General features: G+C 46.9%; 1 protein-coding gene across 1 annotated transcript in view; it reads right to left on the bottom strand.

The window, feature by feature from the left end:
• Window positions 1-17,181, bottom strand: part of C3_1H1orf94 (chromosome 3_1 C1orf94 homolog) — a 623,539-nt gene that overhangs the window by 178,047 nt on the left and 428,311 nt on the right. Inside the window, exons 4-5 of the mRNA XM_078683767.1 lie at window positions 5,717-5,877; window positions 1,215-1,292 (exon numbers count right to left, since the gene is read on the bottom strand). Of these exons, the coding sequence (XP_078539893.1) occupies window positions 1,215-1,292; window positions 5,717-5,877 (239 nt within the window). The remainder of the gene's footprint in view (window positions 1-1,214; window positions 1,293-5,716; window positions 5,878-17,181) is intronic.

Raw genomic sequence — 17,181 nt, 5'->3', positions numbered from 1 at the left:
GGAGCATATTATGTATGTCTCCTCCAATCCAGGTCCTTAAGATGCTGCTTCTGGGAAGACTACTGGCCGCTACATGAACCCAAGTGGGTCAGGTAGAATGGTGAAGTCAAGTTGGAGGCCAATGATGGTCAGGCCAACCAAACTCACACAGCTTACCTCATCAGAGTGCCTGCCCAGTTGCCTAGTTCGCAGTCCAGTCTTATCTATGACTGCTGTGAATCTTGACTGCAAGAGTCTGTCATTTTAAACACATCGGCGGCAGGGAGCAAGATTACAGAATCTTGCTTTTTTGGGCTCTGGCTTGACAGCACATCTGTCATTTGACTGCATAAGATCAACCTTACAAACAACTTTCAGGAATACTACAGAGAGAGGTTGGTGGACACGAGTACAAGTTCGGATTGGGTAGAAGTTATGTGTTTCCACATACAATGTGCTTCCCCTTCATGCAGCTGTGATTATTTAGTTTGTTTATGTAGTTACCTTAGCCAGGAGCAACATTGCTACCTAGAGAAGTCCCACTAACCCACATAAAGTGTCAAGCTTGCAATGGGATACAACTTCAACTTTATGGTGTTTGTTTTTCTCTGATAGCAGCCTTCTGCTATCGAACCTGGTGGCCAAGCTGGACCCAGCCCCGATCGTTTCAGACATCTCCTCACCCAACAGCCGGCTGGAACTCCTTGAGGTCCATTGCTCGCCCAGACAGTAGGCTGCCTTCCATGGCAAGGAACCCCAGGTAGAGATTCAGGCCCCGGATACGCCTTACCTACACGGTCGCCCTCCGCTATCAGCCCGAAGACTTCACTTGCGGCTGACCTGCTGGTGTCCACCCCATCCCACCCCACTGCCGAGGTGCCCTCGTCGCTCTTGCTGGAGCCTCATGAGGACCGCTCCAGAGGCACGGTGCTTCCCAGTCAGCATTGCTGCCTCCTGCATCGGTTTGCCCCGGGAGGCTGAATCTGGCCCAAGCACGCCCTGCACGCCCAGCACCCTCCACAATCAATCAACCCTGAGGCTCATGGAGAGGCTCCACAGCACCGCAGGAGACATCACGGCCTCTGCTGAACTACAGAGACCAACATCAGCGGAGGAGAGGTGCATATGGACGACAGACACACAAACCCCAAACACACCCACTCATACTCATGGCCAGGCATGTTGGTGAGAGGGGCGCGTAGCAGTTATTGAGTCACACAATATTGTCGACAAACCTGTCTTGGAAAACAAGGCAGCTGGGGGTGTACATTCTGTGGAAATGGCACTCTTGTTCTCTGCTGGAGCAAAGGCTGCTGAAAAACAAGGTAAAAATAAACACATGAGAATGATACAATGTACTGGCTAGACTAAACTGTCTTGCAAATGGTGTCTCTCCTTTTCCTACTGATGGTCCTACTTTGCAAAGCCCTTATATGTAAAGTATTATGATGTATGTCCTTTCCCCTAATTGTACACATGTCCTAGGTAAGTACATACATATTCTTCAAAATTAGAATGCACCAAAAATGTCTACTGTCTGGGTAAAGTAATGCGAAATTCCCTCAATTTGCTTTCACATAATTTTTGGAAATATATGTACAACTATGTATAATTGCGTGAAATGCAATTCTGTCATTTCGTGGTATATATTAGAACAAAATACATAATAGCATACATTTTTGATCAGAGGATGCATTTGGTGCAACAAAATAGCACACAAAACACAACTGGTGTGAACAACAGTGATATGTGTTCAGGTTGTTTGCATTGATCCCAGAATATAGTTATGCAACATGGCAAAATTATGTATTTTCAGGAATTTCACATAACTAGCATTATGTAAAATTCCTGACATTGTGCAAGTTAGGCTGGCATACTTTAAATTTAGCCCGGGCCTACCGAAAAGCTAACATATATGTGCAAATATATTGTACAGCACACTTACTACACCCACATCTAAACTGCATTCCTTTTAAGGTCTGGCTTGACAGTTCAGCAATTTGCGTACATGTTACAATTTGTTTTTAGCAAATTCTTAAATTATATATGGATTGGACTTTGGGACCATTCAAGTAATCATTTATTTCTCTATTACTGGTGGTTGTGTGTATCATTAAGCTGCATGAGGGTTTAGGAGCTTTTAACCTGTCAAAAGTACATTGAATCACCTCACATTAAACTCTTTATCACATAGATGCATTTTCTAAACTAGAATGGAACAACTTGAATGACGCTTCAGCTTCCCAACAGAAGGCAGTTTTCCTTTACTTCCTTGAACATGCCGTGCAGCTACTGGCTGAGCGACCACAGACTGAGGCCGTCCTTTCGAGAAGATTGGTTCAACGAGATACGTCATTCTCGTTCTAGGGAAGAGGGTGGGGAATTAAACCCGTCCTGAGTGGTGAGAGCCCCCCTGTCCTGCCTTCTAGGTGTGTTGCGGTACTGGCACCTGGTGCGCTTGTGGAAGTGTTTGCACCACGTCTAACCGACGTGTTTATTTTTTGTTTTATAGACCAGTGGGGCCTGCTTTTTTATTTAACGTCGCTTCCTATTGTTCTGGTGAACACGTTGTTTCACAACTACCCAGAGCTAAGTCCCGTCCTTTTCAGACTTGGGAGCGTGTTTTTGACTGTTCAGCCAATGGAGAAGAGGCGAGAACAAAACTAAAAAACACACCCCCCAATCCAAAAAGGACGGGGCTTAGATGGAAAGAATGATATCACTGAGACCTCTTCTCCAATGGCTGGCCGCCGTTTAGGAGGCCAGCCAATGGAGAAGAGGGGCTGGGTTTACCCTCACTACTCAGAGTCATTAAATCTCACCGGCGAGACTGCGCATGTGCGCAGCCTACGGTAGCCGAGACCTGAAAAGGATCATTGTTTGTTTTGTTTTTTCCCCACAATAGTTTTCACTGTTAGTTTAGTCCAAACTTCCAATGCAAACTAGACGTATTGGCTTTGCCTTAACTTTTTTTGCTTTTGCCTTTTCTTATTCTGAGTATTCTGTCTCAGGAAAAAGCTTACTTCTCACTTCTCACTTCTTAAGCTTGCAAAGTACATATATCGGCCAAATCAGCATTACATCTTGAACAAGTTTACCACACCTATCTAGAAGTTTTTTTGTACTAATTCTTCCATGGACAAAAAGCGCTACTCTGACTTTCACAGTTCAGAAAGGAGGAAGCATGAATTAAGGGTCCGATTACGATGTCAGTCGAAAAGCTTCTGATCAACAGTCGGTACCTTTCCGACCGACTCGGTCGGAAACAATTCCGACCGAACGACAATGATGGGCGTGGTCAGAAAGGAAACTGTTTGGACATTCTGAATTGGTTCTGACCAGCATTCAGAGACTCTGAGTCGGTCGGAGACAATTCGTACAGCTCTACGAACAGCGTTTCCGACCAATCAATTACAATGTGCGGATTCGGACTGCCTTTCCGATTTGGTTTGTCCAACATGAAAGGGCTGTCAGAAACTGTCTTTGGGGGGCCTTAGCAGGCTTTCCTTTACCCCGAGGCTTACAGTTGGGGCCTGTGGGTTTACCCAAGGTACCCGCCTGTAAAAGCATGCACAGTGTGGCAGGCACTATGGGGGTCTGCTACAGGGTGCATGGTTTTCCGCAACCACCCCTTTCTTCAATGGGAGCACGTGAGCCTGTGTTTTCAGTCGGAGCACAGGCTGCCATTAAAGTCAATGGGAGACCTTCCGAATGGTGTTCGGAAGCATCATAATCTTTTGTGCGTAACAGCTGACCGCAAGTCAGTCCAAACTGAAGCCTACATGGAGTCAAGTGGTTTGGTTTCCAACTGACGTCGTAATCAGCCCCATAGTACTAAATTTGTGGCAGTGCATGATGGTGCACTTACACTTATTTCTTAACACTAGCACATATTTATGAAAGTCCACCATATGTTTTCACTGTCTGCCTTCTCTTCAACAGAACACATAAGTAAAATGTTTAACAGTTTATTATACATTACAAAATAATAGTGGCACGTCCAGGTCAATCCTACAGCAAAATCTGGCCTGCAATAGTCTAAACTGTCACATATACAGGAGTGTGATGGTTGGTAGGTACCTCTGATACAGACATTTGGCACTGCTGGCAGTGACAGTGGATGGTACAAGCTGCAGGGGCTGCCTGAGATTTTTTTTTTACGAATTAAGCACTTTGCAGTGTTCTCTCATTGTCTCCCAGTCCATGTTTCCCAATGCAATCTATAAAACTTGTAAACATGCGGTAATACTACATTTTGGAAAAACATCACCCTCAGAATCAGTCATTTTCTGTGTAGTAAATATTGCATCATTTTCACTGGACCCTTAGAAAGACCTTCTTAAATCCGAATAAACTCAATCTAGACTCCTCTAAACACAATGATTAAGTCACAGGTTTTTGAAAATGTTCAAAACTTTAGCGGTAGTTTCAAAGTGCTTTGTAGTTATCAATATCAATTTATTTCTGCGGTGACAGCCCCTCTCTTCTTTTGGGAGACAAGACACATCACAATCTCCAGAACATGATCATGTTGTGTGAGAAGGTGATCTGCATGTGAATCGGGGTGGGAGATGGTTTACAGCTGCTGAGGTGGGGAAGAGTGGGTTCTGGAGCTCTGCAGGGATGGGTGGGCGGCTGATGAGAGGGCGCATGCAATTCAGTGGAAGGATGTCCTTCAGGAAGACGCGATAAGTCAGAGGGTGACCTAAGGAGGACGAGTCAGAACAATGTATGCGTTTGGGGTCCTATGGACAGCTATCGAGTGCTGCCGTTTGCTTGGAACTCAGCACATACATATTGCAATTTCTGAAGGATGGCAAAACCTTACACTGAAAAGAGAGAGAAGCAGCATGTGTTTGTTTCCCAGTTTTAAGCTGCAGTGGACTTTGCTTGATATGAATATTAAAATCCACTCAGAGCACAAACTAATATTTTTAAAAAAAGCAGGCTTCATGGAAAACCATTTTAGTTTGAAACACCAGAGCCACCTGGGACTGCAAAATTATCCTGATAGGTTCAGGGCGCCTAAAATATGTTTATTGGTTATTGAGCCGCCGAATATTAAGGTCTTCTAAGCAATGAGATCAACTGTGATAATTTCAAGGACAGCCTATCGAACTGTCTGAAACAACAGGTAGTCTCTGAAGTGCTGATTGGATTCCTCTCGACTCTGATTTAGAACATCCTAGTTGAATGCTGGGGAGCGAGTCCGAACTGCTGGGGCTGCCCACACCTTCCCAGTGCACACATAGTCCAGAAATGCATTGGTATTCCTACAGAAAATGGGTAAAGCAGTTGGGTACCGGAATCTCAAGTCCAGCGTAAACAGCCACCACTATCTGTCCACCATTTTGCTGATCTCGAACCAGGCAGATTTGCGAGGTAATGATTTGCAGACAGGGAAAAAGTACTTTCTACCTTCTTTCCTTATTTATATTACAAACCGAGCCCCTTGCGTTTCTTGTGGTGTCTATGGCATGTTGCTACGTGTACGCATTTGAATCAATAATGACACATTATCAGGGATAAGAGAAAGTGCAAACTATAAAACTAAGCAGTATTACACAGTTATTTCTGACACACAGAATTGAATCTACAAACCTGCTCTATGATGTAAATAATGGGAAAGCCTTGTGACTGATGTGTACACTTACTGAGACCAGTCTGTGAGAACCTATCCTTCTACGTCAGCATCTGGGTTACCTTATCCCTCCACCCCGACCACGCTTGACTTTACCTGGTATGGTGCGAAGTTGGAGTGGTTGGGCAGTAGCGGTGTCGGGTGGTACTGCAGCAGGTAGGGTCTGTTCATAGGGGTGCTGGATGCAGTTGTCCGAGGGGTGAACACGTGCCCGCTGTATTTCAGGTTGTTCTTGTCTGGTGGCATCGTGACCGGCACTGTGGGAACAAAACAAAGCGACTGCTGAGGTCTGGTTTTGCTTTGAACTGAAACCATCATCATGACCGTTATTGGGGCGATGGTGCATCTCTATCCCCTTAATAGCCCCCAGTCCTCGAGGAAGCCTGGTTAGAGAGAGTCGGTGCAACCCATTGGCTGGATGTTCTTAGCATGTTGCTGTGGCTAGTGAATTTGGATATCATGGTATGCTGTTCATCAAGGTGCTTCTGACTGCTTTTGGACAATTGCATGGTCTTGTATTGTGTATCAATTTCCATAAATGAGTTAAGATATCATAGAATGAAGAACATCTGCTCCCTATCTCTAAGGATGTCGTTTAGACCTAAGAACCCTGACATAGCAGAATACAAAGGAAGTCCTACACTCTGGTTGGACCAGAGACAGGGCACTGTACTGGGAAATCAGAATCTCTCCCAACATGTGAGTGCACCTGCTATGTCAAGAGGTCTAGGGTCGAGCCAATTGCATTCCGGTGGGCATGCTTGCTCCTAGTTTTCCTCATTTAGGGGCGCATTTGCAAGCCCCTTGCGCTGCCAGTACATCACTTTTTCCCATATTAAAAGTGACGCACTGGTGGCGCAAGGGGGGTGGCGCAAGTGCCTATTATGGTGCTCCTCTCAACACTCTTCAGTGCTGCTTCCACCAGCGGAATGCATCATTCTTGCATTACAATTGCCTCTGGACCCTCACTAAGACACTTCTGTGTCTGACAGTGTGCCATGCCTATGACATTCTGGCTCAGAGCTGCTCTGGTTCCTTCCCAACCTCTACTCAGTCTCACAATCACTCACTTTCCATCCATTCTCTCTCTCTTCTCTCTCTCTCTCTTCTCCCTCTCTGAACACTTTGTCTTTACTTTTTATCCCCTTTGCTCTCTTTCTGTCTCTCAAAGCCTCTCCCTTGCCTGCTGAGACGGTAGCTGGGAAGTCCTGGGGTTGCAATAGCAACTTCCAAGGGCTCCAACCCTCCAGGGAATTTGCCATTGTAATAAAAGGCCTGCCCAGCAGTGCTACTACATTACAATTAATTAAGCCCTGAGGTAAAAAGAATGATTACGACGCCATGCCCTAAAGCACATATGTCTGGAGAAAACAATAAAGCTGTGGTCTGAGGTAGCACTAAAGATCAAAATTATTTTTGAAATCAAGTCAACAATAGTTACCTTTTGAGTCTATGCAGAACTTGAATGCAGTTTTGATGCATATGAAGCACCTCTAGACTTCTATGGGCAGATTTACAAGCCCCCTGCGCCACATTTGTGACACTATTCCCATGTTAAAAGTGACGCAAAAGTGGTGCAAGGGGCTTGTAAATATGCCCTCTAGTTTATTAGACATGTAGGCACTACCAAATTCCACATTCCTTTTGCATGGTTAGCAATGGTGGGGCTATTGCTACCTTACCACAAGGTTTGCACCAAGGGCTCCGTCTGCCTGTGACTGGAAAAACTAGAATATACGTATTAGGTAGTGTGGTATAATGCCAGAATATTTTGGCCGGAAAATCATTAACAAAGATATTGTCTCTTTGGAGTTAATAATAGTAAATCTACACTGAATGGCGTGATATTTACTTAACTATATTTAAGCCTTGGCATTTATATCAAGCAATATTTTTGTTATCGATATTCTGAATTAGAACCATAGTGTTCACATCAATACTTTGAGGAACATTTTAGTAGAGGTATGCATGATGTACAAACATCATTATTTAGAAGCTCTCGTGGATGTGTATAAGTCTCCTCGAATGATGGATGTTCGATACCATTCATAACGAATGGCATTATGCCTGAGCTCCCTCCATGTGGAGAGCAGCCACTCCACAAGCATGAAGACTGGCCAAATATTGACACAGATAGTATGAATTATGCCTGAAAATCAATTTACCATTCCATGGGCAGCAGAAGTGACACCACCCACCCTTAGACTGTAATGATCCACTTGATCCCTGAGAACCGTAAATCTGTCATTCAAGCTCTGATTACCTCAAAACTGGACTATGCGAATAGCATATGCTTACTTTTTTTTTTTTGCATCACCGCCTGCCGATTATTTAGAATGCTGCAGCCCGACTGATTTGGAAGATTCCAGCTCTCCCCTCTGTTACAGCTCCCTTGTGTAGTCTTCATAAGCTGCCTATTGTTGGCTACATCAAATGTAAAGCTCTAATATTGACCTACAGAGTGCGCGAGGAAAAAAGGCCAATGCTATCTAAGAAAAAGATTGCATCCCTACCATCAGGAGAGAACACCTCGCTCCAAAGGACGAACACTTCTACATGTTTCGAGGGTCTGCAAGCCAAGAAGAGGTAGCCGTTCCTTCTCCTACTTAACCACAAAGGAACTCTTTGCCTTCAACCTTTTCCTTCCCGCCCTCCAAATCAGTCTTCCATAATCTTCTGATGTTCTATTTATTTGATATTTAGGCCTTCCGCACTGGGTCCTGATCAATCTTCTTGTTTTACCTTAATGCCACAAGCGCTGGTGTTGCATAATATCTGGTATCCCCTCGGGATAGTGTATTCCCTAACTCATCCCGAGCAGTGATCAGCTGCTTCTGTCTGAACCTACCGGGGCTGAGTTTCGTTTCCGAAAAGTGCCGAAGAGCAGGGGATACAAGATACAATAATGGGGCAGATTTATGAAGGCCTTGCGTCGCCGGTGCGTCACTTTTAACATGGGAAAAAGTGACGCACCGGCGGCGCAGGGCCTTCATAAATCTGCCCATGTGCATACCAGATATTGCACAACACTTGGACGCCTCTTCAGATGCAGCTGTGCGCTTTACAAATCAATATAGTATTGTATTAGAACAGGGGTGAAACAGAACAAAGCCTCATTAAAAAGTTAATGGTCTTTAAAGACCTGTGAAATGCTCCGGCGCGGCTGTGCGCGCGCCAGGCAAGCTGTCTCATCCCAGGCTGACAAGGGGGTGGGGGCGATTTTAAACTCAATGGGGCAGATTTATGAAGGCCTTGCGCCGCCGGTGCGTCATTTTTAACATGGGAAAAAGTGACGCACCGGCGGCGCAAGGCCTTCATAAATCTGCCCCAATGGGTGTTACACGAATGTATGTGACACATATATTTCCTTAAGGGCTTTGACCTGGCACGCAGGTTTCTTGTGGTCACATACATAAGCTTGCTTGCCCCTGGCTGATGGCAGGGCTGTCCTTCACAACCTACTTTTAACAGTGTGCAAAGGGGAGGACGAGGGAGGGAAAGTCAGGGGAGGGAGAGAGAGGGGGAGACAGGGGAGGGAGAGGGAGAGAGTGGGAGTGTCAGGGGAGGGAGAGAGAGGGAGTGTCAGGGGAGGGAGAGAGAGGGGGAGACAGGGGAGGGAGAGGGAGAGAGTGGGAGTGTCAGGGGAGGGAGAGAGAGGGAGTGTCAGGGGAGGGAGAGAGAGGAATAGTCAGGGGAGGGCGATGGAGAGAGAGAGGGAGTGTCAGGGGAGGGAGAGAGAGGTAGTGTCAGGGGAGGACGATGGAGGGAGAGAGAGGGAGTGTCAGGGGAGGGAGATAGAGGTGTGGAAAATTAGTACGGTTTGGTAAACATTATCTGCGCCATCTTGCCTTTCCCCCTGATGCCACACTTTTTGTCGTGCGCGCCCCGCCATTTTAGGTGCCTTGAACAGAACAGCCCTTTTTGCATGCCACTGGCCCCCGACATAGCCCTCCGCCCTCACCAAGCCTGCACGCTGACCAACCCCCCCTGCTCGTACCCGCCTTGAGTCATAAACCCCTCTTCAGCGCAGCTCTGCCTCAGAACCCCATCCTGTTCCCAGCGCAACACCTCCCTTCATTCCTTTCATGATCCCCGGCCCTTTGATGCAAACCCCCTTTTCCCCGTGTGCCCGTTTGTCTTCCTCGTTCCCAGGCCGACACCCAGCTCTGCCGATACTATTCCTTGCCCCTCCCCGTACAGCAGAAAGCTTCCCTCATCAAAAGACCCCCGAGTTGATCAAAGCCCCCACCCCATGAGATCCGATCGAACCCCACATTCCATGAATCGACGGAATATCCAGCTGTGCGATAATCATCACCTGTTGTGACCGGGGTGGGGACTTCTACTGTAAATGTGTGTGGGAACGGGCCCGAAGGGGAGATCCCGGGAATGTCTTTCCGTACATCAAAGCATTGCCATGAATATGTAAACTGTCATAAAAGCCATGAAACCTGTATATAAGGGGCCAGGCCTCAGAGGGGAGGTTAGAGCACCTCATGACGATACCTGCTGTCTGTTTTGTTGTGTTCTCCTCCGGAGAGAATAAAACCTTGTTTCCTGCTTTCCAGTCTCCAGCGCCTGCCTCTTCATTGATTAATAATTCGTGGGTTACAGAGGCAATACCGCCGGGCAAATATCGATTGTCCCCGACCTTAGGTTTTACAATTGGCGTCCCAAGCGTGGGGCCCATCAGCGACTCGTGGATCCAGTGGGAGAGGTCCCGACGACAGAGTGAACGACTGCAACGATCGGGAGAGCTCTTGCCCAATAGACCCTCGTCTGGCAGCCGATCATCCGAACTTCACTAGTTCCGAACAGACCTCTCTCGAGTGATCTACGGTCCTGACTGGGAACCATTAGGAGTGCCGTGAGAAATACGAGAAGAAGAGGACGAACGGGCGCTGGATTCGGAAGACAAGAAACTGTCCATACGGTCCGGGTAAGGTCGTGTAAGCACGACAAACTGCAAAATAATTGATTGATCGTTCGGAAAATACTAGTATTACTCTTTGTTAACTTATTTGGAGATTCACTGTCTGCACGCGGAGAAACAGTAGGCTCTTTCCCTTTTGCAAACAGTGAAGGATAGGTAACGCAGCCGTCGTGCCTATTTTTCTCCCCCACTGATTCTATTATTTATTAACGGTTTTCAGGAGATTCCCTCTCCCACACTGATTAACTGGGTTCTTTGACCCCGAACTACTGTTCACGGATTGTCTTCTGGAGATTCTCTGTCTGCAAACAGGAAATAACAGATTCCTCTTTACGGATAGTGAAAGGGTAGAGGACGCAGACTTTTGCGCCCCTGCTTACTCTCCCCATTGATTTTATTCTAGTTATTTATTATTGGTTATTCTTTATTATTGGTTGTTCTTTATTATTGGTTGTTCTTTATTATTGGTTGTTCTTTATTATTGGTTGTTCTTTGTTATTGGTTATTCTTTGTTATTGGTTCATGAGGTATTCACTGCCTGCAAACAACGTAGAATAGAAATATTCTGTCTAGTCTTTGCACACAGTGATAAGATAGGCAGTGCTGACTTTTTGTCCCTCGTTGCGAGCCGTCATGTCTGTCTTCTCCCCACTGATTGATAATTGGTTCAGCCCGGACCGTTTATTAGAGGTGGATCATCTAGCTCCGCTGGAAGGTACCCCTAATAAGGACATGTTCATAAACTATGGATTAGTCACCATAGCCTATAATAAATTGTGGCACAGGTATACCAAAGAAAGTCAAGACAAACAGTGGCCACTGGTAGGATCCTTCGACCTTGATAAAATAGAAACGTTAGAAATAGCCCTTCGTAATAATAAGACAACGCCTATTATGCTCGACAGTCTCGGTATGTGGCGAAAAGAGGCAATGCAACGACAGAAAAAAGACGAGGACAGAGCAGGTAGAGGAACATATCAACAGGACAACCCCTGGACACCACGACCCGAAGGTTATCCCCCGACACTACGCACAGGACGGCCAGACTTAGGGCCAGACCAATGTGCTTTTTGTAGATATGTCGGACACTGGAAAGCCCAATGCCCGACTCTACTGAGCGTGAGTAGGGGCAGAGGGCCGACAGGAGTAACAGGCCGACAGAAAGGGAAAAGGCGCGAGACAAAGAAGAATCAGACTCACATGGACAGACCAGATAGAACCACCACGTTCGATTATGCCCGATGGCACAGATTTCGCCAGAACAATTTCAGCGACATGTTCGAGTTTTCCTAGGTCGGACAATGTAAAGACGGGAACCCAGCCTAGCCCTAAATTAACAGACGGAAAAAAGATAATTATGGCCAATAACTGTTTTTATGCTTGTCTTTGGATCTTGTATGTCATACTTTTACTGTCTCCCCGTCTGAGTTTGTGTGTACGTAATGTATGAATCTGCGTCATCCCTCTACACGTGCTTTCGTGTTACATAAACTCTGTTAACAGAAATTTAGCTTGAAACAACCTGGAAAGAAAGGAATGGGAAACGAAATCAGTAAGCCACTGATGAACACGAACTTTTATTTTTAACATAACAAGCAAGAAACAATAACGCTAGAAACAAGAACGGTAAACTGTAGAAAATGAAAGTCAACAGAACCTTTGGCCCCCCCCCCATTCTGGAACCTTCCAAAGTAGGGCAGGGTTACGGCTACGCCCAACCGGCGGCAACCCATATAAGGCGGGCCCTGCTGCCAACACTTGGTCAGGAAATCTTAACGTATGGGGGAGCCGGAGGAGAGGCAGGGGCCAGCGGAGTCCGGCCACAGCGGCCCTGGGTAGCTGCAGGTAGTCCCGCCACCTGCCTCCCCGGCCCAGCCGCAACGGCCCTGGATAGTTGCAGGCAGTCCCGCCACATGTCCTCCCGGTCCGGCCACCAATGACCAGAGACCGGGGACAACTGAGTCCGGCTGCAGCCGATAACCTAAGGAAGCCCGGTCCAGAGAAGAACGAGACACCTCTTTCTTTTCCCCTCCGTGACAGCCGCAGCAGCTCTGGGCGGCGGGATGTCCTGCACGTACCTCCACAACAATTTATCCAAATTGGGCTGGGAGGGAGAGGCGACGCGGACGAGCCTCTCCCACCTCCATGGATAGGAGGTCTCCCAGCCCCCGGCCCAGCGCCGAACTCCCCCAGCCAGGCGGTGGTGCCCCAGTACTTGCGCAGCACCGAACGTGCAATGGTGCCCATATTTTCGGAGCACTGAATATGCAATGGCTGCACCGATACTTGTGCAGCACCGAATGTGCGCCGCAGGTGGCCATACTCCCACAGCACTGAGCACGAGACTTGGGGAGCACCGGATGTGGAGAGACCTTCGTGCAGGCCGATGAAAAAGAGCAGCATGGAGTGCACCAGGAGAAGGAGACGGCGCGAACGAGTCTCCCTCGCCCCCCAGGTGGGGGCATCACAGCCGCACCCCAGCCGAAGGTCCCGCTTCCACAACACAGAGTTCCATCCCCTATTTGTCCTCAGAAAGGTCTCTTCCACTCTTGCAGACTCGACAAGAGGGGACCGCTGCAGGGCCTCAAAATGGCGTCTGGGTCCGCTGGAAGGCGGGCCTCGGCCGCTAGAGTAACTTTGACCAGCAATGTAACTCGGGCGCTTGCCCACCGGGGCACGAGCCCCCCACCTCCGACAACATCTCCGCAGCCTTGAAGAGTCTACAAAGGTCCCCGGCGGAGCCCTCGGCTCCTGCAGGCTTCCGGTAAGGGACAACTGCCTTGATCGCCAGCAAAATAAACATGACATTGCCACCCCTTCGGTTAGCATGAATTCTTGAACTGCCGAAAAGGACTCTGGTCCAACTGCCGGTTGTAGGAAACATTTTCCCTGATGCTACTTCCGGACTAACCCGGCCCCGCCCAAAATGGCGCCGGTATCAATAGGAACGAACGAACACCTCGTGGTGTTTCTTTTTGCTAAACAAAAAAACTTGATGTTCTGAGACATGTATATGATCCTTTGTACACTTGACGAGAAAGAAGGAGAGCTCACTCGACGAACATGTAAAAGGATCCCGTTAAAAAAAAAAATGTTGATTACAAATGTACGATGTATTATATTTTTATATAGCTGATGTATAACCTCGCTTATGACGCACACACACGGTATGCATATAGGAAATCTGATTTCAACTAGTCTGACTATGCTTCTAAATCAGGAAATAAATGCCCCCGATTCCCCCAGTCAATTGATAGACGTTTTAATTTCCTACAAATGAGTGAATAAACCTTTCTAATGTTTTTATTGCTGCAAAACAACCCCCCACTGTACGCACTTTAGCCATTTCCGTGTCCGGCCAAACACGACCGCACCCTCATAATCTACGTACTGAGATGATTTTGCAAAAATAAAGGTTTTCGAAACTATGAACGGGTATTACATGCTTTATTTGAAATATGGGATCGGCGGGAGAGTTCTTTTCTGTGCACCCTACTCTGCTCTCTCTTTCAGGTTATTAGAAGATGGTTGCCCAGCCCCGGAGGAAGGATCGGATCTACGACTCGATACTCTGCCTTCAAGGTACGCGACTGACTCATGAACTCTCGCGTGGAGAAAGACCTCGACTTCTGAGGATGGGTAAAACGAAACGGTATAAATGATGGAATGTAAAAGTAGGGTAAAATAAAACGATGTAAATGTTACAAGGTACGACGCTCAAAGGTATTAGGGAACAGAGCGGACCAAAGAACTGAAGAACCTCAGAACGTCACAGCGTTGAAAGAGATTTAAGGACCCCGATAGTTAAATACACCTGCCAACTAGAAACTTCGCGCTAAGTACTTCTGATTCTCTAACGTTTTCCTACTCACAGCCCATAAGGACACACTGCCCCCACCCCCACCCCGGCTCCAGAAACCACAACCTCAGGGATTCTATCCCGAGGAGATAAGACGGGTATGAGGTAAGTAAAGGACCCTTGAATCCATGTATTTGATATGCGCGAATGTTGTCCCCCTCCCTTCCCCTCTTTTCCCTCCCTCTGCAGGTTACATCAGAGATCACAGCCGAGGTGTGGCGAAGATCTGAAGCCTTGCCATGTCTGATACACGAAGCAGACTAGCGCCGCAAGGTGGCACCTAAGCACACCCACGAACTACTAATGTAACAGACAAACCAACAAATAGTATGACTCGATGAAAAATGATCACCCTTAATCCATGATGCGTGAATGGACACATGTCGCGTGTGAATGAAACTATGAGAGAACGTTTGTGTGTGACTGAAGCGCTGACTCAACTGGTCAAAGGACCAAGAATGCAAGGAGGGCGACACGATGGTGCCCCCTTTTCCTTTTTCTCAACGCATGTCCCCCGTACCCGACCTAATGCTCGCCCGTCCTGAACCGCATGCTTACAAAATACTAACACAGACCTGCGATGTCTTGTATCGAGTAATGCGCTGAATAATCTATCTTAAATACACGGCCGCTCCCTATGTTGCACGTGTACTATCTAGCCTATTGTTACACATCTCTCTCTCTCTCTCTCTCTCTCTCTCTCTCTCTCTCTCTCTCTCCTCCACACTCTCACTCTTCCGAACGACTAGCACCTAAATTGGCAAACCGCCACCCCTAGCACACCACCCAATTGGCTTCAAATACCGCCAGTATTTGCTCAAAACTTGTCTTTAATGCAATCACCCTAACGCTGTGTCACCACCTCTCCTTTCCCAAAAAATATTTCGATGAAACCGAGATTTGGCCATAAAGGAAAGGACAGGTAAGACGACTGAGGTTCCCTAATCTGACCCGTAATAAGGGAACTACATGTCAGCGGCCCCTATGATGAAATAAAATGTCTCAGATGACGCGACCTTCCCCGTTCCGAATTGTCACAATCTCCAAACCATAAAGGTAATCGAAACCTTCCCATCTTCCCAGGACGCACCCAGTATTGTGTTCAGTTGCCCCAGATAAGAGTTTTAACTATCCTCCACCCCCGATTGTAAAAGATGAGCCGACTTGCAACTAACGCAGGCCAGCTGTGGTTCCTAGAAGTGATTTTTGATAGGCAAATTTCAGAGTTTGGAATTCGAGAAATGCCACTGAACGCTCACCAACTGAACTGTGGCCTTCTGCCGATAGTACCCTTATAACCCAAAAAGTAAGGTGATGTCCCCCCCCCCATCGCAGTTTTCCATGTCCCTAGCTATTTTCCCATGAGACCCCTGTCTGTTCTAATTTAGTAATCAGGCCGTGAGAGACTGCATAGGAACCAGAATGATGGTTTACAAAGTTAAAGATTAGACCGAAACGAAGAAAATCATTGCAATGAATCTTGTGAAAAGCGAAAATGTTTAGTTAAAAGGCAGGATGCATTGATAAAATGAAAAATGTTTAGCCTATGTTCGTCCCTCAGCGAGATACCTATTAGTACCATGTTGATAGCTCACAACACCCTTTTTAAATATAAACCCCTAGAGAACGGTATAGCTTTGTCAGGCTTGTATTACGAAGGTGGGTCTCCATCAGATGAACTGTCGAAACTGTAATAAATAGTTGTAAAGGAAAGTCATAGTAAATCCAATAGGCCCATCACCGGCCATTTATATGTTACTTGTGAACCTTAATATAACGGACGTCTTCATTTCGTGCCTGGAGCTGGAAGAGAAATAGACTTATGTGTTTACCTTCCTCTACCAATTCTCTAAAGACTGTCTTTTCGAACTCATTTAAGGGTACGACTGTCGGAGGAAAGAAGAACCGGATGTGGGAGCACGTGGCCTGACTACAGATCTTGGAACACCTGCGACGTTGGCCGAGGCGAGACCGCGACAGGAAGGGGCTGCAGGACGAGGCACTATTTCCGACAAAGTGAGAGGAAAGGGCTAACCTGATGCCCCTGCCTGATGTTCAAATGTGTGCCGAAAGGTCCCCGCTCCCTAAACTCGGTCATGAGCCCGCCAACCTGAAATTTTCCGTTCCCCTAGTCTGTCCTCGGTCTGGCCTTCGCTCCATCCCCCTTTTTCTCCGACCTACCCTATGGACTATTTGTACACTCTTCTTCCATCTGAACTTTCTTGACTATCGACTCCGAAAGACACAGGGCGAAAAAGACCTTTTTGACCAGAAGCGCGAGGAAAAGGTCGTGCCCTGCAACACGGGACCTAGAATAGAGCTGGACCCTTAGCTCCCCCGCCGGTGCTCCACAGCGCCAACAAAGGATGACAAACAGTACTGAGAACTCATTAACTTCGAACATTGACACCCTCAATCATCGTTTCTGCTACGTCTCGTTTCTTTCCCAGCCACCATTGTATTGATTATGCTCTAGCCAAATATATGTGGAGCCCGTATATAATAACCTGTATGCAATGTACTCACTGCTCGCTACAGAATCATTTTTGTATTACATTTCTATGACTTTCCTGCAAACAAGTTTATCAAAGTTTATCAATAGGCCCGCCTCCTAAAACTAGAGATCTTAAATGTTTACGACTCCTTCATCTGGGTTCCTACTGCTTTCCTTATGCCCACCATAATAGACCCGAATAGAAAATGAACCAGCAAGATGTCTTGAATATGTTAAAGGAAGGACTGTGGAAAATTAGTACGGTTTGGTAAACA

The sequence above is a fragment of the Lissotriton helveticus genome, chromosome 3_1 (assembly GCF_964261635.1).
Source record: "Lissotriton helveticus chromosome 3_1, aLisHel1.1, whole genome shotgun sequence".
In the NCBI taxonomy this organism is placed as follows: domain Eukaryota; kingdom Metazoa; phylum Chordata; class Amphibia; order Caudata; family Salamandridae; genus Lissotriton; species Lissotriton helveticus.
This window is presented reverse-complemented; position numbering and strand designations above follow the sequence as displayed.